Genomic DNA, 22,779 nt, shown 5'->3' with positions numbered 1-22,779 from the left:
GTCAAGACCAGGGGTGGGGAAGCAGACAACACATTCATAAACATACCATTAAAGATCTGCTCCAGGGATGTAGCTGATTAGGAAACTTAACACCAAGCTTCTTAGCAGCAAAGCTCAAAGGGAAACAAAATAAATCCATTCAGCAGTCTTATCTACAGGGGTACATTCTAAGATTCCCCAGTGTGTGCCTGACTGTGGATAATACGAGTATACTATGTTTTTCCTATACATACACACTTATGATAAAGTTTAATTCATAAATTAGGCACAGTGAGAGATTAATAACAATAACTAATAACAAAATAGAACAATTATAACAACATGGCAGCATCACTACTCTTGTGCTTTGGGGCCATTATGAAGTAAAATAAGGGTGACTTGAACACAAGCCCTGCGATGCCATGAGGGTTGACCTGACAACCAAGATGGCTACTAAGTGACTAACCGTCAGGTGGTATAGACAGCATAGGTACACTGACTGCACAGAGGAGTAATTCATGTCCCGAGCAAGATAGAGTGGGATAGAGTGAGATTTCATCACACTATTCAGAATGGCGCACAATGTAAAACTTATGAAGTGTTTATTTCTGGAATTTTTCATTTAATGTTTTCAGACCATGGTTGACCATGGGTAACTGAAACCACGGGAAGTGAAAACTCAGGCAAGGGGGTGACTACTCTAGTCATTTTGTCAGAGAAGAGAAAATTGATCAGGACTTTATGGGACAGGAATTTTTTCCTGGTGTTTGGCTCATAACGAATGTTTTTACTTTGTTATAAATAGAAGCATGAACATTCAGAATGGTGAATAAGAAATAACTGTGATTTCCATATTTTAGTCCTGCGGTGAGGGTGGAGAGTCGTCTCTTAGCTGTGGCAGGCTGAGCTGTCTCTTCTGTTAGAGGCAGTGCCCTGGTTAGTCCTGAAACCCCATGAGGGGAGGGACGGTGAATTACTAATTTCTGTAACCCCCGTGCCCAGGGCAGTGCTTGCCATAGAGTGGACACTTAGTAATTCAGCTGAACTGACCAGAACCAATGAAGACGGCCTCTTTCCTAGATTAGCCCGAAGCACCAAGCTTTCAGCCAAATGCACTCCAGGACAGCATCGTGTAAGAAAGCTACAGCCGGAGTTAGGAGGCCATCTCTGCCAAAATTAGCTTTATGAGTTTGCACAAGTTCCTTTGCTTTCCTGAGCTTTTGTTTCCTGATTGTTAAAATTATATCTGTTTGCTACAATGAGATAAAGGGTGTGAGTGTAGACTTGTGACACTGCCATTTTGTCACTAGCCTTCTGAGTCCCACAGTCTGACAGTGAATTCTATGGTCAGGTCCTGAAGTAGCTGAGGAAGTTCCGGGGAAGGCAGGGCCTACGGGGACGGGGTGGGTGCACATGCAGATGAGAATGGCCCCCCGCCCACGACCTGCCACATGCTGCCACGTGGAGGCAGAGGGAAGCCTGGGCAGCAAGAGAGTGGACATCCTTTTCTTCACCACTGACATCTTCTTGTCAGGATGAATACATTCCAGATCAAAATTGATCTCAAATGGCTAGAAGAGAGGAGCTCGAATGTTCTCAACCCAAAGAAATGATAAATTTTTGCGATGAAGAATATGCTAAATACCCTGATTTGATCATCACACATTGTATACATGTATTGAGATACATCAATAGATATGTACAATCAATACACATCAATTAAAATATAAAAATATTAGGTTAAATTGAATTTTATAACTTTAAATAAAGGCATGCTCCCCAAATTAGGGATCTAGAACTAATATTTAATCATTCTTTATATCCTAGTCTTTTATTAATGTCTCTGTTTTGTTTTGAGCTAGGTTGCAAGCTCGTTAAGTGCTCAGATAGTGCCTTCTTTGTCTCAGTAGCTCTGTCTTTAGAAAAAAGGGCTGGCATGCAGTGAGGCGGCTGTGACATTCTCAGTGCACAGTACATACTAGAAGCTCAGTAAATACCTGTTCTGCATTGTTGCCATAGTACGTGGGTGGACCAATTTGAAATAACTATTCAGAACAACTCTGCTATAAAATCTGCCAGAGCATCTTTGTCCTGCTTACTCTGCCGGGCTCCTTCCTGAGTGGAAGCAGTTTCTTGTTACCAGTAGAGTAGAAGTTTTCCTGATAAGACTGTGACTCATTCATTCAGTAGCATTATTTATGCAGCACGTGTTCTCTGCCAGCCTGTGTGGGAGGCAATGAGAATACAACGGTAATGGAGACAGACAATATTCCTGGGCTTAAGGGAGCAAATGATCTATTGGGAGAGACAGATACAAACTAGAAATTTTGTTTAACTAATGTTATGAAATGCTGACTACAGTCAGGCTGTGTTCCAAACATTGCATAAGAATTAACACTTTTAAACCTCACAATAATGCTATGAGGGAGGCACTATTTTTATCCACATTTTACAGATGAGGAAAGTGAGACAGCACAGAGAGGTGAAGCGACTCACTCAAGGTTGCACAGCTAGTAAGAGGTGAAGCTGGGATTTGAACTCAGGCCTCTCACATGCAAGGGGAATAAGAATTATGTGAATAGAAGTACAGTGGGCCATAGGGACCTAGAGCAGGAGCACCTAATGTCACTTGATTTATTTGGTGATAGTGTTTTGCATTTAACAAATATTTGTCAGCGTTTACTGTAAGCGAGCTCCAGTGTAGAGGCTGTTGTTCTTAGGGCATCCTGTAGATGTCAGGCTCCTCCCTTTCTGGTTCTCTCCTAGCTGTTTGGCCAGAAGTTACCAGGCACCAGCTCACAGCCCTCGTCCTTCCTAGAGTCTGCAGAATCCAGGTGGACAGTTATTTCCCAGTTGATCAACAGGCTTTGGCACTAGTCTTGCAACCCCAGGTCTGATGGTGAGATTCCAGGCTGAGGTCCCACCCAAGGGAGGCATTTCTTGTCGAGGCCAGGCCAACCTTCTGGTTGCCATCCAGAGCACCTCTCTCACCCCAGGGTCCTGATGCCTGTTAGGTATTTGTGCCCTATTGCCCAGCTGATTGCATGGGGCCTGCTTTGATACCTTGTCTCTGATAGCTCAATTCTCTCCTCATTTCTGGCTATATTCCTGGTCTGCAACCTGTTCTGTTCTGCCCCACATCCACCTTAGACTTTCCAAGCTCCCCTGGGCTAGCCTTATTGGATTTGGGTAGGATTTGACACAGTCTTCTTTCAGTGGGATCTCTTATCATTAGCTGTATAAGGGCTGTGCTGCTGATTCTCCATTTACTCCCATCCCTACTCCAGAGATCTGCTCTGTCCTTCTCAGATCTGCTCTGAGCACTGGGAAGCTAACCCCATGGACTGTATACTCGGAGTTCTGGCAGGAAAAAGAATTCACTCTAGATGGTTCCAGTGAAGAGACTTAATTGATGGGGTGGCTTTTAGAGGTGTAGACAGGGCTATGGGAATAAGGCAGGTGAGGCACCCAGACCAGCAAAGGTAGGAAGCACTCACCACCTCTATGGTTGAAGGGTCAAGGGAGGAAAATTGCACTAGCAGAGCTCAGTGTAGGCTGGGCCATAGAGGAGGAGCCACCTGGAAGGAGCTGTGGTCCTGGTCGGATGCAATATTTGCTGAAAAACAACTTCTGAAACTGAACTGAAACTGCAGCCTTTGACCAACATCTTCCTCTTCCCCAAATTCCTCCCCTCCCCCCAATCTCTGTAACAAGCTTTGTACTCTTTACTTCTATGAGTTCAACTGATTTAGATGCCACATGTAAGAGAGATTATGCAGTATTTATCTTTCTGTGCCTGGCTTATTTCACTTAGTATAATGTCTTCCAGGTTCATGTGTGTTGTCACAAAGAACAGACTTTCCTTCTTTTAAAAAGCTGAATAATATCCCATTGTGTATACAAGGGTAATTCAAAAAGTTCACATAAAAATAAAATTAAGAGACACCTATGCCGGAGCAGGTAGGCACTGCTGCAGGGATCCCAGCCCAGGCCAGTGCATGCTGCCCAGAGAGAGGCCCCGAGAGAGGCCCGAGAGCTGCCAGGCCGATGCACCCTGAGGCACCCACACCAGAGCAGGTAGGTGCCACCTCAGGACTCCCAGCCCAGACCAGTCCCCACAGCCCTGAGAGGCCTGAGCCTCCCACCAAAGCAGCTGTGCCAAATTGGCAGTCCCTGCAGGATCCTAGCCAGACATTGGTGTCAAACAAGTGGACCATAAAATCCCCTACCACAATGACTGAACACCAAAGGAAAGATACCAGAAATATGAAAAAATCAAGAAAGCACACCATCAAAGGGTAATAATAACTCTCAAGCTCTAGATCCTGTAGAACAGGAAGTCCTTGAAATGACTGACAAGGAATTTTGAGCAACAATTCTAAGGAAACTAAATGAGATACAAGAAAACTCAGTTAGACAACACAATGAAAGGAGAAAAAGTATACAGGAACTGAAAGAAGAAATGTACAAAGAAATCAATGCCCTGAAAAAGAATGTAGCAGAGCTTGCAGAGCTGAAGAATTCATTCAGTGAACTAAAAAACACAACAGAGTGTTTAACCAGCAGGCTAGAACAAGCAGAAGAGAGAATTTCTGACCTTGAAGAGAGGCTGTTTGAAATAACACAGGTGGACAAAAAAAAAAAAAAAAAAAGAAAAAAGAAAAAAGAAGGAAAGAAAAAAGAATTAAAACATTGAAGAAAATCTAAGAGAGATAACAGACAACCTTAAGTGCTCAAATATCTGAATCATGGGTATTCCAGAAGGGGAGGAAAAAGGAAATGGCATTGAAAACATATTCAACAAAATAATGGCAGAAAACTTCTCAGGTATAGGGAAAGATGCAAATCTTCAGATTCAGGAGGCTCATAGATCCCCAAACATATTCAAACCAAAAAGGTCCTCTTCAAGACATGTTATAATCAAATTGGCAAAACTCAAAGACAAAGAGAGAATCTTAAAAGCTGCAAGAGAGAAGTGTCAAGTCACCTATAAGGAAGCCCCAATCAGACTAATGTCAGACTTTTTTCATTGGAAACCCCAAAAGCCAGAAAAGAATGGATGATATATTCAAAATACTAAAAGACAAAGATTGCCAGCCAAGAATATTTTAGCCAGCAAGGCTATCCTTCTGAAACGAAGGACAAATAGTATATTTCGTAGACAAACAAAAACTGCAGGAGTTCACTACTACATGACCAGCCTTACAAGAAATTCTCAAGGGAGTACTGGGTTTGGTACCTGAGAAACAACCACCACTGCCATAAATACTCAAGAAAAAACAAAACCCACTAGTAAAATTAAAATGCTAACAATAAAGAGAGAAAAAATGTTTATCTACCACCCCAAGAAACCAACAAATGCAGAAGACAAACAGTAAATCAGAGAGAAAGGAACAAAAGATACTTAAGACATCCAAACAAAAATCAGTAAAATGATAGGAGTAAAGCAATACCTTTCAATTCTTAATGTAAAAGGATTGAATTCCCTACTCAAAAGACACAAACTGACTGACTGGATTAAAAAGGTGGACCCAACTATATGCTGCCTTCAAGAGACTCACCTTACCTGTAAAGACTCACATAGACTAAGAGTGAAAGGATGGTAAAGATGTACCATTCAAATAGAAATGAACAACGAGCTGGAGTAGCTATTCTTATATCAGGTCAAATAGATTTTAAACCAAAAACCATAAAAAGAGAAAAGAAGTCCACTATAAAATGATAAAAGAATTTATTCATCAGGAAGATATAACAATCATAAATATATATGCATCCAATGTTGGAGAAGCCAGATTTATAACGCAAACACTATTAGACCTAAAGAATGAGATAGACACTAATACCATAACAGCAGGGGACCTGAACACCCCATTCTCAATATTGGACAGATCATCTAGGCAAAGAATCAGCAGAGAAACACAAGATCTAAACAACATACTAGACCAATTGGACTTGGCAGATATCTACAGAACATTCCATCCAGCAACCTCAGAATATTTATTCTCATCAGCACATGGAACATTTTCCAGAATAGATCACATGTTAGGTCACAAATCAAGTCTCAACAAACTCAAAATAACTGGAATCATTCCATGTGTTTTTTCAGATCACAATGGATTAAAATTAGAAATCAATAACAAATGAAACTCTGGAAACTATACAAACACAGGGAAATTAAACAGCATTCTACTTAATTATGTATGGGTCCAAGAAGAAATTAAACAGGAAATCAAAAAATTTATTGAAACCAATGAAAACAACGACACATCATACCAAACCCTGTGGGATACTGCAAAAGCAGTACTAAGGGGGATCTTTATCACATTAAACGCTTACTGCAGAAGAATGGAAAGATGGCAAGTAAACAACCTAACACTTCACCTTAAAGAACTAGAAAAACAAGAACAATACAAAACCAAAGTTAACAGATGGAGAGCAGAACTTAATGAAATAGAAACCCCAAAAATGATACAAAAGATCAATGAATCAGAAAGTTGGTTTTTTGAAAAGATAAATAAAATTGACAAACCATTAACAAGGCTAACTATAAAAAGAAGAGAGGAGACCCAAATAACAAAAATTAGAAATGAAAAAAGTGATAGTACGACTGATACCTCAGAAATACAAGGAATCATTAGAGACTACTATAAACAACTATATGCCAACAAATTTGAAAATCCGGAAGAAATGGATAAATTTCTGGACACACGCAAACTACCAAAACTGAGCCAAGAAGATGTAGAAAATACGAATAGACCAATAACAATAAAAGAGATTGAAGCTGTTATCAGAAGGCTCCCAACAAAGAAAAGAATAGGACCAGGTGGGTTCACTGCAGAATTCTACAAAACATTCAAAGAGGAATTGATACCAATTCTCTACAAATTATTTCAAAAGTTTGAAACAGAGGCTATTCTCCCTAACTCATTCTATGAGGCAAACATCACTCTGATACCAAAACCAGACAAAGAAACAACAACAAAAATAAAACTACAGGCTAATATCCTTGATGAATATAGATGCAAAAATTCTCAATAAAATACTAGCTAACAGAATACAGCAACAGATACACAAAATTGTACACCATGATCAAGTGAGATTCATCCCAGGCATGCAAGGTTGGTTCAACATATGCAAATCAATAAATGTGATACATCACATCAATAAAATCAAAGACCATATGATCATCTCTATAGATGCTGTAAAAGCATTTGACAAAAATTCAACATTCATTCATAATAAAGACTCTCTACAAGTTAGGTATAGATGGAAAGTATCTCAACATAATTAAAGCCATATATTATAAGGCTGCTGCCAATATCATCCTGAGTGGTTTCCCTGAAGAACAGGAACTAGACAAGGATGCCCACTCTCACCACTCCTATACAACATAGCATTGGAAGTACTAGCCAGGGCAATCAGAGAAGAGAAGGAAATAAAGGGCATCCAGATAGGAAAAGATAAAGTCAAACTGTCCCTGTTTGCAGATGACATAATCCTATATATCAAACAGCCTAAAGCCTCTACCAAAAAACTCTTAGAGTTGATAAATGATTTCAGCAAAGTTGCAGCATACAAAATCAACACACAAAAATCAGTAGCATTTCTATACTTCAACAGTGAACATGCAGAAAAAGAAATCAAGAAAGCCTGCCCATCTACAGTAGCCACCAAAAAAATAAAATATTTATGACCTGAGTTAACCAAGGATGTGAAATATCTCTACAATGAGAATTACAAACCACTGTTGAGAGAAACTAAAGAGGACACAAGAAGATGGAAAGATATCCCATACTCTTGGATTGGAAGAATTAACATTGTGAAAATGTCCATACTACCCAAAGTGATCTACTAATTCAATGCAATTCCCATCAAAATTCCAATGGCATTTTTCTCTGAAATGGAAAAAATTATCCTAACATTTATATGGAATAACAAAAGACCATGAATAGCCAAAGCAATTCTGAGCAAAAAAATAAAGCTGGAGGCATAACACTACCGGACTTTAAACTATACTACCAAGCTATAATAACCAAAACAGCATGGTACTGGCATAAAAAGAGACCCATGGATCAATGGAATAGAATAGGGAATCCAGAAATCAACTCACACACCTACAGCCATCTGATCTTTGACAAAGGCACCAAGTCTACACACTGGGGAAGAGATTGCCTATTCAGCAAATGGTGCTGGGAAAACTGGATATCCATATGCAGGAGAATGAAACTAGACCCATACCTCTCACCATATAACAAAATCAACTCAAAACGTATTAAAGAATTAAATATACACCCTGAAACAATAAAACCCCTTAGAGAAAACATAGGGAAAACACTCCAGGAAGTAGGATTGGGTACAGACTTCCTGAATATGACCCCAAATGCACAGGCAACCAAAGGAAAAATAAACAAATGGGATTACATCAAACTAAAGAGCTTCTGCACAGCAAAGGAAACAATTAACAGAGTCAAAAGACAATCAACAGAGTGGGAGAAAATATTTGCAAAATATACATCTGACAAAGGATTAATATCCAGAATATACAAGGAACTCTAACAACTTTACAGCAAAAACCCAAGTAACCCGATTAAAAAGTGGGCAAAGGAGCTGAATAGGCATTCCTCAAAGGAAGATATACGAATGGCTAACAGACACATGAAAATATGCTCAACATCTCTCAGCATTCGGGAAATGCAAATTGAAACCACACTGAGATACCATCTCACCCCAGTTAGGATGGCTAATATCCAAAAGACTGAGAATGATAAGTGCTGACAAGGATGTAGAGAAAAAGGAACTCTCATACATTGTTCGTGGGACTGCAAAATGGTGCAGCCTTTATGGAAAATGGTATAGAGGTTCCTCAAACAGTTACAGATAGATCTACCATATGACCCAGCTATCCCACTGTTGGGAATATACCCAGAGGAATGGAAATCATCATGTCAAAGGTATACCTGTTCTCCAGTGTATACCACATTTTCTTTATCCATTTTTCTATTAACGGGCACTTGGTTGATTTCATATCTTGGCTATTGTGAATGCTGCTGCTATGACCATGAGAGAGCAGACATCTCTTTGACATACTCATTTCAAATCAAGAATGAGGATGTTTTTTGGACTGATACTGATAGAGCACCTAGAACAATGTGTGCACATGATAGATTCTCACCAAAAACCCCCATCTTTCCCATCCCCAGATTCTGAGCTAGGTGATGCCATAGAGTGGTGATTTCAAAGTCTTTCCTGGAGGCTAACCAGGATGAACCTGATACTTCAGGTAACCTGTGACTTCAGGTGTACCTTTAAGGATAGGAGATGGGGCAAGACCTGTGGGGACAGTCTTGTTCAAGACACAGGCCTCATGTTTCTCTCTGCCCTTGACCTCCTCACAGGTGGCTCCATGCTGATCTCAGCAGTCTGCTGCTTCTTCCTGTTTTTTGGCAACAGTGAGTCTGCGATGATTGGCTGGCAGTGCCTGTTCTGTGGAACCAGCATTGCGGCCTGGAATGCTCTGGATGTGATCACAGTGGAGCTGTATCCCACCAACCAGAGGTTGGTTCTTCCCTGTGCTTCCTTCTAGGACTTGTTTGGGCTTCTTTGGCAGGAAGTCTACCTGCCCACTAAACCCTCCATCGTGCATAATCATCTTGGTCTTCCTTGTTGAGTTTCTCCTCCATGGGGGCTGGCACAGGCCTGGAAGCAAGCAGGCAAGGGCCTGGTAAGGTGGGTGGATGGTAAGAAGCAAAGGACAAGAGCAAACAATGCCCAGGGGAGAGGAATAAGAGTGCGAAATTGGTAAAACCATACGTGCATGCCATCCACAAGAGAGGTGAGAAGAGGCTTGCTAGTGGGAGTTAGAAGGAAAAAGTGAGGAACTAGAATAACACAGGGCAGAGGACAGGGGAAGAGAAATAAAGGAGGGGATGAGGCATGAAGGTCCAGGGCATTTTCAGAGATTGAGGCAGGGCTTACTTTGTTTTGCATGAGTCATATGGGAAGAGTTTAAAGACATAGGGTTGAGGCCATTGTATAGGGTCGGGAGTAATTGTTTCTCCTCATGGAGGGTGAATTGTGAATTTTAAGGATAGCAGCTAAGTGGCCCTATTGTCAATAAGCTAAGTGGCCCTATTGTGAAGTGGTGTGGAAGGTGGGTAAATAGAACTTGGCAAAAAACCTTAACGATATTCCCCAAACTGGTGACAGAGTTAGCGGGATATAGGCACAACATATATTTGGAGCCCCTCTCCCCCGAACCAAGGAAATTCTAAGTTTTACAAAAACTAAGAGGAGGAAAAATTATCATTGTTTGGATGGGATATGATATTATGTTTTAAAAACGTCAGAGAATTAACTGAAGAGATGACAAGAAACAAAATAATTTGGTCAGGTGGTCAGTAATAAAGGTAACTTAATGTGTAGGTGTTTAAATATATCAAAAAGTTAAAAATACAATTAAAATCCATTTAATAGCAGCAGAAATCATAAAATACCTAGGAATCAATTTGATGAGAGAAACACTGATACAAAGAAGACCACAAAGCATTACTGGGAGGTATAAAAGAGGAACTAAACACATGTCAAGATAGACCTCATTTTGGATAAGAAGATTCAATCTGACAAAAGTGTCAAATTTTATCTTGTTTTTCTCTAACTTAAAAGAGTTTGTTCAAAATCCAGATTTGAGATTTTTTCCCCTGGGAACTTAAAAAAATTATTCTAAAGGTTATTTGGAAAAGTAAGAGTGTGAAAATATCCAAGAAAATACTGAAAACAAAAAGACTGGGATTGGGGCCTGGTAATTATAAGGCTACAGTGTAGTACAGTTATAGATATGGATGTAGGAAGAATTTTAAGTACAGAAATATACCCACTTTCTTAATAAACTTGTGGTATGAAAAGGAAACATTTTACTTCAGTTGGGGAGAGAGTGTTGAGAATATTGTCTCTGTACATAGATGGGGTCAGAAAGGATAAATGCTGGGCTGAGCCCATGGCTCACTCGAGAGGGTGAGGCACTGGGAGCGCAGCGGTGCTCCCGCCGCGGGTTTGGATCCTATATAGGGATGGCCGGTGCGCTCACTGGCTGAGCGTGGTGCAGACGACACCAAGCCCAGGGTTGCAATCCCCTTACCGGTCACAAAAAAAAAAAAGGAAAAAAAAAAAGAAAGGATAAATGCTTAATAATAGTTATCAATGGGAAGTGTGATTGAGGGACAATAATTAAATTAAGTTCTCATGTGGGTGACAGAAGCCCCAAATAAGTGTAGTCTTAAGAAGGTAGGCATTTTGTTTTCTCTCCTACAGGCTCTTTTTATCTCATTGTTCTTCCTTGCACGGACCCAGCCGTGGTCCATGATGAGAGCATCTGCACTTAGGAAGCAGGGTGGGAGGCGGAGAGAGCACATGACCCACTCATGACCTCTCTAAGGAAGTTTCTCAGAGCTGCTACCTACATTTACATCCCATTGGGCAAAACTGAGTCACATGGCCATCCTCAGCAGCAAGGGCGTCTGGGAAATGTAGTCTTACATTGGGAGAAGAGATATTTAGGGACAACTAGCTGTCTCTGTCACAAGAGGATTGAGGGGCCTCTTAAAGGGGAACATTTACACTATCTGTTTTGCTTTTTTTCCCTTCATTCTTTCAATATTTCACAATAAGAATGTACTACCTATAAACATTTTTAAAAGAGTTATATTTGCAAAGTAAGAGAAAAATGATTGAATAAATACTCCAGAATGTTAATAGTGGTAATTGCCTTTCAGTGGTGAGGTTAGACATCCCTGCATATTTATGTTATTCTGTATTTTTGTATTTGATTAAAATGAGGTTGTGTTATATTTTATATTTGGGAAAAAACACCCTCCCACATCTCCTCCTCCTGAAACAAGGAAAAGAAAGTACCCAGTCCCACTCACGTAATGAGGTTCGACTTTCAGCATATTTCCTGTTCTTTTCTTTTACAGGGCAACAGCCTTTGGCATACTCAATGGATTATGCAAATTTGGTGCCATCTTGGGAAACACCATCTTTGCTTCTTTTGTTGGGATAACTAAAGTGGTCCCCATCCTTCTGGCTGCTGCTTCTCTGGTTGGGGGTGGCCTGATTGCCCTTCGACTTCCAGAGACTCGAGAACAGGTCCTGATGTGAACAACCTATGGGGAAAGGAAAGGTCAAAAGACTCTTGTCCAGGACTCTCAAATGCATCCATGCTTCCTGCCTATCACTGTCCAGAGGACACCTTGGATAGCACAAGAGAAGAAGTTGACTTTGTGACCCCTAGTTTAGAACCCACTTCAGCTGACAGTATGTTCGTAACTCAGGTGACTGATTTGGGGGTGCCCTGAGCCACCCTTAGAATCATGGAGCTGTGTGCTTGGCTTCAGGTCCCTCCCGCCCACTGCAGGGGGAGGGCCCTCCAGTGAGTGTACATCACCAAGCGAGGAGTGTGTATTTCCCTAAGTGAGGTGCAAGGACTTATTTGCATTTCAAAATGAATTTGAGGGTGAGAAGCACTCAAACTCCTCCACAAAGCTCCTTGGGGCCCAATGACCTAACAAATTGACTTGGCTGGAAGTTAGCATCATCTTATGATTATTGGGCTTGAAGTATAGGGTACATATGTTTTTGCATTTAAAAGTATCACCTATCATATTTTCCATCTGAAAATTGGCACAATAGCATTGAAGATACCCTGGTATAGAAAACCAAATATTTGAGCAGTATCTATAGAGATCTTCTTTCCCTTCGATTGTCCTAAGCTTTCTGTGATGATTAGGTGATACATTTAAGAATATTTACTCCTGTTTTGCTCTATTCAAATACACTTAATGGGATAGGTATTCTGTAAACTAAGATGGTATATAACTGTATTTGGGTTTAATTTCCACAAATAATATCTGAAAATATTGCCAGCATTTTAGCCATATTTTGGGAGAACTTGGTGTTTGAGGTCCCAGGAGATCGGGTCTGATCAAACCAAATGCAAGCACACTTTCTTATAGTCATTTCCTTGCTGTAGGGAGGAAGCTCTCAGCAATCTCACTCCATACAGCCCATTTAGTCCAGGCGTCCTGCCTCGTGTAGGTGGGGTGAGTAGTGGCTTTTCTCTCTCACCCACATCACTCATGATACTCAAGCTCACCATCTTCGACCCTGGCATTTGATTTTGCTGCTCACCCAGAAACAACACGAGAAGCGTTCAGTGAAACTAAAACCACAGGGGGATTGAGGGAGGGATGGGGAACTGTAACCACAGGTCTTCAAAGAGTAAATTCCTTCTGTTTGTTTTAGCAGTAAAACACAATCCACGTTTGTTCTGATGGCCAGGTCCTGTGAGAAATCCATGCTGTGTGTCCTGGTTCAGGGCTTTTGAAACAGAGGCCATTGGAGTGGGAGTTAGGGAGTGTGGTAGATGTCAGATGTTTTTCTTCAGTGCTCTAAGAGAAGTCTTTCCTGAAATCCAGTTTGGAGCATAAACAGGGATGTGGGTGAAGTGAGGAACCTAGGACAAACCGCTCTGGCAGGGGTCAGCAATAGACTGAAGTCTTGACTACCTGGAAAAGGGACAACTATTCATCCATCAGAACTGTTAAGCAGTGGAAGGGACAGTGAGCTATGAGCTCCTGCTGCTGGAAGTGAACTTGCCCAGGCCAGATGAACGTCAGTCTTTAAGAACTAGTTCTTTGAGTTGATTTGCAGCTTTCTCAGTGGCTGTAAAGTGCCACACTTTCCTTGTCAGAAATCTCCAAAAATTTAAAACAGAATAATAATGGCTGTGTTGAGTGTTTTCTCAGTTTTGGAGATATGCTTAGATGCTGTGATAGCTTCAGACCATATTTCTGTAGGTTTCTCAATTAGCAGGTCAGCAGGGGGAAGGAGTAAATTTTATTACACCTTTCCGTCCTGATTTGAGATCAGTTTTAATGGTTAAAATGTTTACTCGGTATCTCTTGTCCCCCAACTCTTTATCCACCCCCCTTTTTTCTGTCCACGGAAGAAAGACACATCAACTCTGATCTGACACTCTGAGTCCCCCAAATATATACATATATAAATAGACCACTGTGTATTAATGTTTCTCTCAGTGTTCTGTAGGAGTTAACATAGCGTTATGTTGATAATGAGGCCCGATGTACTATAGCTGTAATATACTTTCCATATTCTCGTGATACAAAATACAGTAGCTAGTTTCATAAAAGAGAATTGTGAAAATCTGGGATTATCACATCCCTTATAACATTATTCTTCAGTGGATAAAACAGTGCAAAGAACAGCTACCACTTAAGAAATTTACAAGACAGAGCTTATGTTTCTAGTTAAGATGAATCTTGTAAATTTAAACCTTGATTAATTTTTGAGTGCTGGGGTGCCTGCAATAATTTGGGGGTTAACTCCATTTGGTTTCTAAGCTCTAATTTTTGCATTATCTTTATGGCTCCTTAAACCAACCACCTAACCAACCAACCAAGGGCAATTCCCATCTCATTCATCACTTTGGCTGTTGTAAAGATGCAGCCATGCTCTGCAGCCTGCTCATAAGAAGGATTGGCTGGCACTGGTACCTGGCCACTTCTTAAATGCTGTCATTCCTGCTGAGATAAATGCATTTAAAAATAGTCTCCATGGCAGGTCACTGGGGGGTAATGTACAGCATTCCTGACCATTCACTTCTTCATTTCATGTTCTGCACCGAGAGACTCCCAATGGCATCCATGGCAGGTTGAAGGGATGAGGCTCTTCTTGGTTGAGCACATCTGTTCACAGTTCATGACGTGTTTGGGAGCAGCTACTTTTAATAGTCTCCACTGTATTGCATCTTCTCTTGATGCTGATTTTTGTTCTTTTGTTTTATTAAAAATAACTAGTGAAAGAGGTGTATGCCTATGTGTGAATTTTATAGCACTTTAGCCTGAGGTCATGTAATAAATAGCCCCATTCTCAAGGTTCACTGACTGGTACCTTGTATTAGTTCATTAAAAAAATAATAAAAAATAATTGTAATTAGACTTTTAAGAACTGGGTTAGAGATTATTTTCAGGCACTGAGGTTTCTTCTGTATTCTTGCATTGACTGGATCAGATGGGAGAAATGTTGAGATCATCTACTTAAACATTTCATTTTGCATATGGGAACTATGAAAGGTTCAATGGTGTGACCAAGGTTACATGTAGTGCAAGGAGTGGGTTACGAGGCCTATGCTAATGCTCTCTACACAATTCTGGACTAATCCCTCAGCCACTGATACTCTATGACAGAGCCCTGCATAGTCTCTGGGGAATGGGACAATGTGACCAACACCCTCCATTCCCTGGGGCAATTCCCTGAATAGTCTCTTGGTCGTTTTGCCTAGAATGAGTGGAAGGATCAGTATAAACATGAAAACATTAGCGTTTACCCATCTATTTAGTCATTCATTCATTCGTTGAATAAATCCTTGTTGAGCCCCTGCTGTGTGTCAGTCTCTATGCTAAGTGCTGGGGATGAAGTGGTTAAAGAAAAACAATGACTGGTCACGGTGCCTGCCTCCTGCCTTATTCCATTGACAGCAAGTGAGCAAGATGGATATTTAACTGGCCATAAACACAAAGTGCGAAGACTTTAGCATTAGTAAAATGCACCTTTTGTTTTTAAGGGCATTCTTAGTACTTTACCAGTCAGCTGTGGATTTCCGAATGTGGTTGCCCCCTCCAGTTTCTCTTTTTCTCGACAGGTGTGCCAATTTCTTACCTTTATAAAACAGGTAAGGGAAAAGACGCACTTGCTCATCTTCTACAGACTGAATCAGTTTTTACTTAATTTTATAGGAAGTTTTAGATGGAAGAAGGGACGAGAACCAGGAATGTGAGCCAGATGTTGGTGAGTGGGGCAGACCAGTAGCCCTGGAAAGGTGTTTCTACCTCCACACCTGGCTTTTCTAGGAGGCATCTATGCTGAACTAACACTGACACCGTATTTGGGATTTGGTGAGGATTAGGCTGGATGGCACATAACTGAAAGCCCAAATAAGCTGATTCATAAGTTAAAGGTTTATTTCTCCCTCATATGAAGGGAGTCTGGAGGAAGGAAGGCCATGGCTGGTATGGCTGCCTTTTGATCTGATCACTGGGAACACCCTCCTTCCACCCTCAGACTCCTTTAGCGAACAGTCTCCATCCCTGAGGCTGCATCATGGGCTGAGTTGAGTGCCGGTCCTCACATGCACAATTCAGGCAGGAAGCAGAAAGAAGGGCAATGGGCAAACAGGCTGCACCTCCCAGCTGAACCAGACTCCCTTGAAACTGCTCTCCTGGAAGCCCCTCCCAGGAGCTTCCAACTGTATATCACTGACTTCGCTGCAGGGGAGGCAGGGAAATGAGGTATTTACTGGGAATGTTGCCGGCCTTCCTCTAAACTGAGCATCTCGTCACTAAGGGAGGAGGGATGGGTGGATCAATGCTTCTTAGACTTTTGCGTGCAACAGAATCACCCGGAAGGGTGTTACAATTCGTACTACTGGGTCCCAACCCCAGAGTCTCATTCAGTAAATCTGGGGTGGGGTCTGAGAGTTTGCATTTTTAACATGCTCCCAGCTGACGTAGATGGTGTCAATCCTCAAACCATATTTTGAGTAGTACTAACAACATGCCAATAGGTGGTACTGTACTTTGATTTGTTGGGGAAGTTCTGTTGCCCTGATAACTTAAAACCAGCCCAGCCAGAAACTCACAAAAGCGAGCAGCCCGTGAAAAATGATCAACAATCTTCCTAGAGTTCAGAGACAACCAATGAGGGACAGTACATCAGTAACTCAAATGGGCCAATGAAAATATTTCCTTCCCTAGAAACCACTTGGTTTCATTCAGGCCTTGTCCTTAGGGGAATTATTTCCTAGGCTCAGCAGAGGGTGGACACTGTCTCACCTGGGAGTTGGTGGTCTCTGTTTTGGCCATTTCCACAAATATCTTTGTGGCAAATATGTTTTTAGATTTTTGTAGACAAATATGCTTGTGGCACATTGTAATTTATTGGGCTTTTAATGGTACTCTTTGCTCCTAAAAACTTTCCTCTACCTAGGGACACACAGGGAAGGTAAAGACATGGTGAGGTGTGAACCTGACCCATTATCAACCTCAACTTGGAAATGTCTCTCGAAAAGGGTAGAAGGCTTTCTCCTTTAGAGAAGAGAAAGAGACAAAGGGGCTGAACTTCCCAGCTGAGCGAACCCCCCTCATAAATTCCTCCACATAGATCTCATTCAACATAGATTTACAGAACAGCTACTGTGTGTCCTGTGTCATGCTAGGTTCCTACTTCTAAGTGGATTTTCCCCTGTCCAAAGCATTGTGCTACTATGGGTAGTTGTGTCACATTTAGGCACAGCCTTCAGAATGGTTTGGAAATTAATCACATAGAGCCTTTGAATTTGAGACGAGCTTAAAGCACATTTTGTTTAATTTGAAGAGGCATGGTGGGGAATTTATATGCATGGCTTTGGTGGCACAGCGAGGTTGCCAAAAAGATTAATGATGAAATGAATCAGAGACTAGAGCTATCCACAAATGTTAAACGGAGAAATAAGATTGTTATAATCATTGCTAATTACAGACTGGGCAGGGGATTTATTAGCAGGACCATACTACATTCTCTGGAAGGTTCAGCTGGAGAAAAAGGAGTTATTGTCATCTTATCTTAAACACACATTTAGCTGTCCACTTACCTTTGGTTCTACCGGCTTGAAATAGTTTAAAATTTCAGAGACCATAAATATGTATTCCTTTAGAAAGCAAAGGTCTTTCAGGAGCTGTCCTTTACCAAATTTATTAGTCCATTTCTGTTGTTTATAACAAAATACTTGAAACTGGGTGATTTATAAAGAAAATGAAATTTATTTCATATGATTTCTGAGGCTAAGAAGTCCAAAGTCCAGGGAACACAGCTGGTGAAGGCCTTGGTGGTGGTGACAGTGATGACAGGTATGACATTGTGAAAATGGAGAGCAGAGAGAGAGAAAGACAGACTTTCCTCTTCTTTTAAAGCCCTCAGAACCATGCCTCTGACCACCACTTTTAATCCATTCTACTGTATGGTTCTACAATCTGATCACCTCTTCAAGGCTCCATCTTTCAATTACCATAATAGGATTTCCCACCCTCTTAACAGTCACAGTGGGGGCTAAGTTTCTAATACATGAAACTTGGGGGATGCAATTCAAGCTTCAGTGAGTTTTGGGGGGGTCATAATTCAATCCACTACAACCAAGTTAATGTGGCTACCACAATTTGATAATTTGCTAGGTAGGGAGGTTTATTTAATCACAGCTATCGCCACTCAGGAGAGTAAGCCATTCAAAAACCACTGCCCTGTTCTCCACTTCTTACATACATTTATCAGCACCGCACTCTCCCGAGTGAGCCACAGGCTGGCCCCATACATTTATAATCTCAGTAATTCAGATTTTTCTAAATCAACATTAGTGATCATTTCAAGAGAGTATGAACAAAAGGCTATAAAAATAGCTTTCGATTTCACTACAAAAATATGGAAAGAATGGTAAGTACGTAAAATATTGCGTATGTTAAATAGCTTGATTTAGCCACTCCACAATGTATACGTATATCAAAACATGTCGTATACCATAAAAATACACAATTTTTACTTGTCAATTAAAAAAATAAAATAAAAATGACTTTCTAGAAAAATGAGATTTTGGATTATATCAGAAAGGAATTGCTTAAAAATACTTAGAAAAACACCTGGTAAGCACTTGAACAACTTCCAAATGGCTCCTATTTATGAAAGTATTTCTCCCAAAGAGTTGCAAGGCACATTCTATAGACATCCAGAATACTGAAAGAGATAAAACTGTACTACTTTAAAATGTATTTTGTGATATATTTACTGGTATTGGTACCAATGGTTTAAAAAAAAATAATTTTCAGAAACCTATATTCTACATATTTTATAGCAAAAATATCAATTTTATCATATGCTAAAGATTTACAATCAGAATTTTGGTAGTACATTATTAATCTGTGACAAATGAGGCAGGAAAAGGCTATTTCTTAGGTATTCCTGAATACATAGACACTTATCCAGTAGGTTTGAGAGACGATTTCGAAAGGTAGCCCAACTTTTTAAAATTATATTTTGGGGAAGTACATGGAGGTGTTTGTGACATAGTAAAAACAGAAAAAAACCTCATAGCATGCATATATGTGTGTGTGTGTGCATGTGCGTGTGTCTATATATGCTACTTTTGATTTAATATACATGGCATAGATTAGTTAGTTTTGATTCGGGCTATTTTTACATAAGGGATAAAGTATAAAAAGAGCTTTCAAAGTTCTAAGGTTAGGGCCGGCCCCGTGGCTCACTCAGGAGAGTGCGGTGCTACTAGTGCTGAGGCCGCGGGTTCGGATCCTATATAGGGATGGCCGGTGCGCTCACTGGCTGAGTGTGGTGCAGACAACACCGTGCCGAGGGTTGTGATCCCTTACCAGTCACAAAAAAAAAAAAAAAAAGTTTTAAGGTTAGAAATATTTACCAAGTAGTTAAACACAGATTTGCCAAATTCAAACAGGCCAAACATTAAAATAGCTGATCCATGCATTTCAGGTTTCAGGAATGGAGGAATATTTAAAGTTATTTTTCTGCGTGAGATTTGGTCCCGGTTTTTTGGTCTGTCTCAACCTTAAAGGTCCCCAATCCTAACAGACTCAGAGGGCACATGTTTCTTCTGTTGTCACTTCTCTATTCTTGAAATGATGGGTTATTAAGTAGGTGAAACAGATTAAGGCATTAGGAAGCACTCTTAAAATTCGATGGTCCTTTTTTCCATGATAATTCATGATTGTGATTTTTTTTTTCCCCTTTCTATCCCAATGTAGTAGCCTAAGCTTGGAAAGTTTAAATTAATCTTTGGGCTCCAATGAACAATACTGAAGAATTTATAGGTTCCTTTCTCTCTGTTACAAGGTGGTCCTTGACAGGCACCATTTTTGGGGAGAGGTGGAAGTACCCAGGTATGGGTGACTATTCCTGGTATTCCCAGAACGTCTGGCTAGTGGTTTTGCATCATTTCTACAGCAACTGCTATAAAAGCAACTATCTTAATCTTTTGACTAGATGGGACACTGCTAGCTTTTCAGATGTGAGCTGTTGAGTAGTAATGTCCAGTGCAGCAATACTCTCCTGGAATGATGCCTAGGAACAAAATTAATAAGACGATCTCTCCAGGTATCCACATATCTCCAGGTATATGGTCCTGTGAAGTGCACTAAGAACTGTAAAAAATATTTTGTAGGTATAGGAGGCATTTGTGATACTGCTGCTGTAGATAAATGTTCTGACACAAGTGGAGGAAGGAAATTTTTCTTTGGAAGCCTGCCATCTTTCTGTAAAACACGTTCAAGTTGAGATGATTAAAAGTCAGTTGTTTAACAATCTTGTGTCATACTGACAAGTCCTGTGATCCTGTTGCTAAGAAGAGGACACAAAGCTGCACTCTTTGAGCCACGAAAAAGAAGTCTTTATGTGATGGGCAAAGGGACCCATTAACCAGTTTACGATGACTACTGGATGGACAGAGCTTCAAAAATGTCCGTCTAGACCTGTTCAGATTAGTCTGTAAGTAACACCATGCATAGTGAATGCAGCTACTGGTGAAATAACCGAGGCCGCTTTTGGTTTCTCTATCTTTCAAGCTCTAGTTTCCCTTTCCCTTAAAATATTTTTCCATCTGACTTTCCTTGTAAAGTGAAATTGCTCCAGTGATCTATGCTTTTTTGTTTTTTGGTACATTAATGTAGTACAGACATTCGATTTGGTGACTGGTGAATACATTTTTAATCTTTAATATTTTGTAACCTGGGTATTAGCAAACACTTATTGAAAACTTATTATATGACAAGAGCTGTGATAAAGACTTTAAAGGCTGTCTCCCTTTATCTTCCTAACAACCTATTAACCTAACCTAATAATGTGTTATTTTCTTCCCTTTAGAAATGGGGAAACTGAAACATGAACAGTTAAAGTAACTTGTCAAAGGCCAAAGAGCTATTAAGAATCGAAGTCAAGCATACAGCATAATGTCATCATCCCACTGAGCTTCCTCCCAGAAAGGCCAGGTGTAGGTTACTCATCACCTGTGCATGTTTCGAGGCCACTAGATCAATATGAACTGTGTTGGATGCCGTCTTAACTGTAGAGGTTTCCCCCAAACTGTGACCTAATAAAACCCTCCTCTTTTCCTCTGCATTGTGATTAGCACAGTTCTTGCTGCATAGTAGGTGTGAATAAATGATGAATGGACAGATGAATGAGCACACTAGTTGGATGCTGAGGAGCAATTAAAGTGTCATATTCAAAATGTTTAATTACTGGATTGATTCAAATGAGTACCTAACAATGCAGCTGTACCTCTGGATCAGGGTCTTGGAGGCCTGGCTTTGCCAAGCATTAAAGCTTTAGGTACTGGATAGTGGAAAGGTCTAGGGGTCCAGGGGGGGTGCCCAGCTCTGGAGTGGTGGTATTGGTACTCAGGGGGCTGAGGGTGGTGGCTTTTTGCTAACTGGTATGGAAGTACTTCTGTATTTTAACAAGTATGGAAGTACCAGTGTGAAATGGCTAAATAGAAAGTTTGGGAGCCACAGCAGTCAACCCCAGTGCAGTAGCATCCTCTATTGGAGTTTTCCAAGCTACCTATTGAACTTTTAAGACATATCACTAATTGCAAAACTTTGTGAAGTTGGTTTTAGATTCCACCAGGTATATGTTTTGCTTTATTCCTATCCCAACACTAGAGGGCAGTAACAACCTTGAAGATGTAAAAGAGGCTTCTACTTCAAGGTTGGGTAGTGCTCTCTTAGTCTCTATCAAGTGGAATGAAACAGCTTCCAGGAAACGAGCATTTCAACCATCCATAATATGCTTGGGTCTGAAAAAGGGAGTCTTTCCTATCACCTTGGGCGGAATTGTAGATGCAGCCTCATTTATTAAACACCTGTGTGGAAACCTCCTGCACCGTCCTAGCAGACAGCTGGCTTTTAACTCATGCTTATTTAACCAGTCCTTCACTTTTACTGTTGCTGGTTAATTTCATATAGGCAAAAACTTCTGTGTGTGTGCCTGGGAATTTGTGAGTATCATGTTTTATGAACAAGAATGCAGAAATGAGTGATGGTTTATGTATTCATAAGGTATCTACTAAAAGATTAAACTCTTTCATATATGGGGGGAGGCACCTACCATTAACTATATTAAAAACAAGTAGGCACTGCCCTAGCTGGGCTCATGGGAGCAGATCTTTTCAGCACAAGTCATCCATGTAAAGGCAGTCAAATACAGTCAGAGAAGCTCAGTGTGGGAGTCCTGAGGTTCTTGGTGCCACCCCTAACTTGTGTGATCTGGAGAAAGGCTGTCGGATCTTGGGCTGGTTGCTTAACCTCAATTTCCTCATTTTTAAAATGGAAGAGGCAGATAGAATGGCTGTAAGGTCCCTCGAAGTTTTGACTTTCTACAGTAAGAACAATATCCACTCGGGAATGCATATACAGCAAAACACAGACATAGAATTTCCTGTGTGTGAGTCTTGGTAGGATTTGGGAAAGACAAGGCATGTGAAGTTTGCTTGTTTCATTCTGAGACACTTGACAGGAGACACTTATTCCTCACCAGTGGCTTCTGCAGAGGGAGTGAGTAGCAGGTGATCTGTAAGTGTAATGGAGAGGGCAATCTGGGCTCAGGGCTAACTGAAAGAAAAAAGAAAGATCAAGTATCCACAGAGGAAATGGAATTTAGTTTTATATTTAGATCTTA

General features: G+C 40.7%; 1 protein-coding gene across 3 annotated transcripts in view; it reads left to right on the top strand.

Moving 5' to 3' along the window:
* Nucleotides 1-15,424, top strand: part of SV2B (synaptic vesicle glycoprotein 2B) — a 184,014-nt gene extending 168,590 nt beyond the window's left edge. For all 3 annotated transcript variants that reach the window (XM_063089757.1, XM_063089755.1, XM_063089756.1), the window contains 2 exons: nucleotides 9,375-9,534; nucleotides 11,949-15,424. In XM_063089757.1, the coding sequence (XP_062945827.1) occupies nucleotides 9,375-9,534; nucleotides 11,949-12,132 (344 nt within the window). In that variant the 3' untranslated portion in view covers nucleotides 12,133-15,424. The remainder of the gene's footprint in view (nucleotides 1-9,374; nucleotides 9,535-11,948) is intronic.
* The last annotated feature ends 7,355 nt before the right edge of the window (nucleotides 15,425-22,779 follow it).

Source organism: Cynocephalus volans, chromosome 3, assembly GCF_027409185.1.
Source record: "Cynocephalus volans isolate mCynVol1 chromosome 3, mCynVol1.pri, whole genome shotgun sequence".
Taxonomy (NCBI): Eukaryota; Metazoa; Chordata; class Mammalia; order Dermoptera; family Cynocephalidae; genus Cynocephalus; species Cynocephalus volans.
The sequence above is the reverse complement of the archived record's forward strand: the minus strand, read 5'-3'. Positions and strand labels throughout refer to the sequence as shown.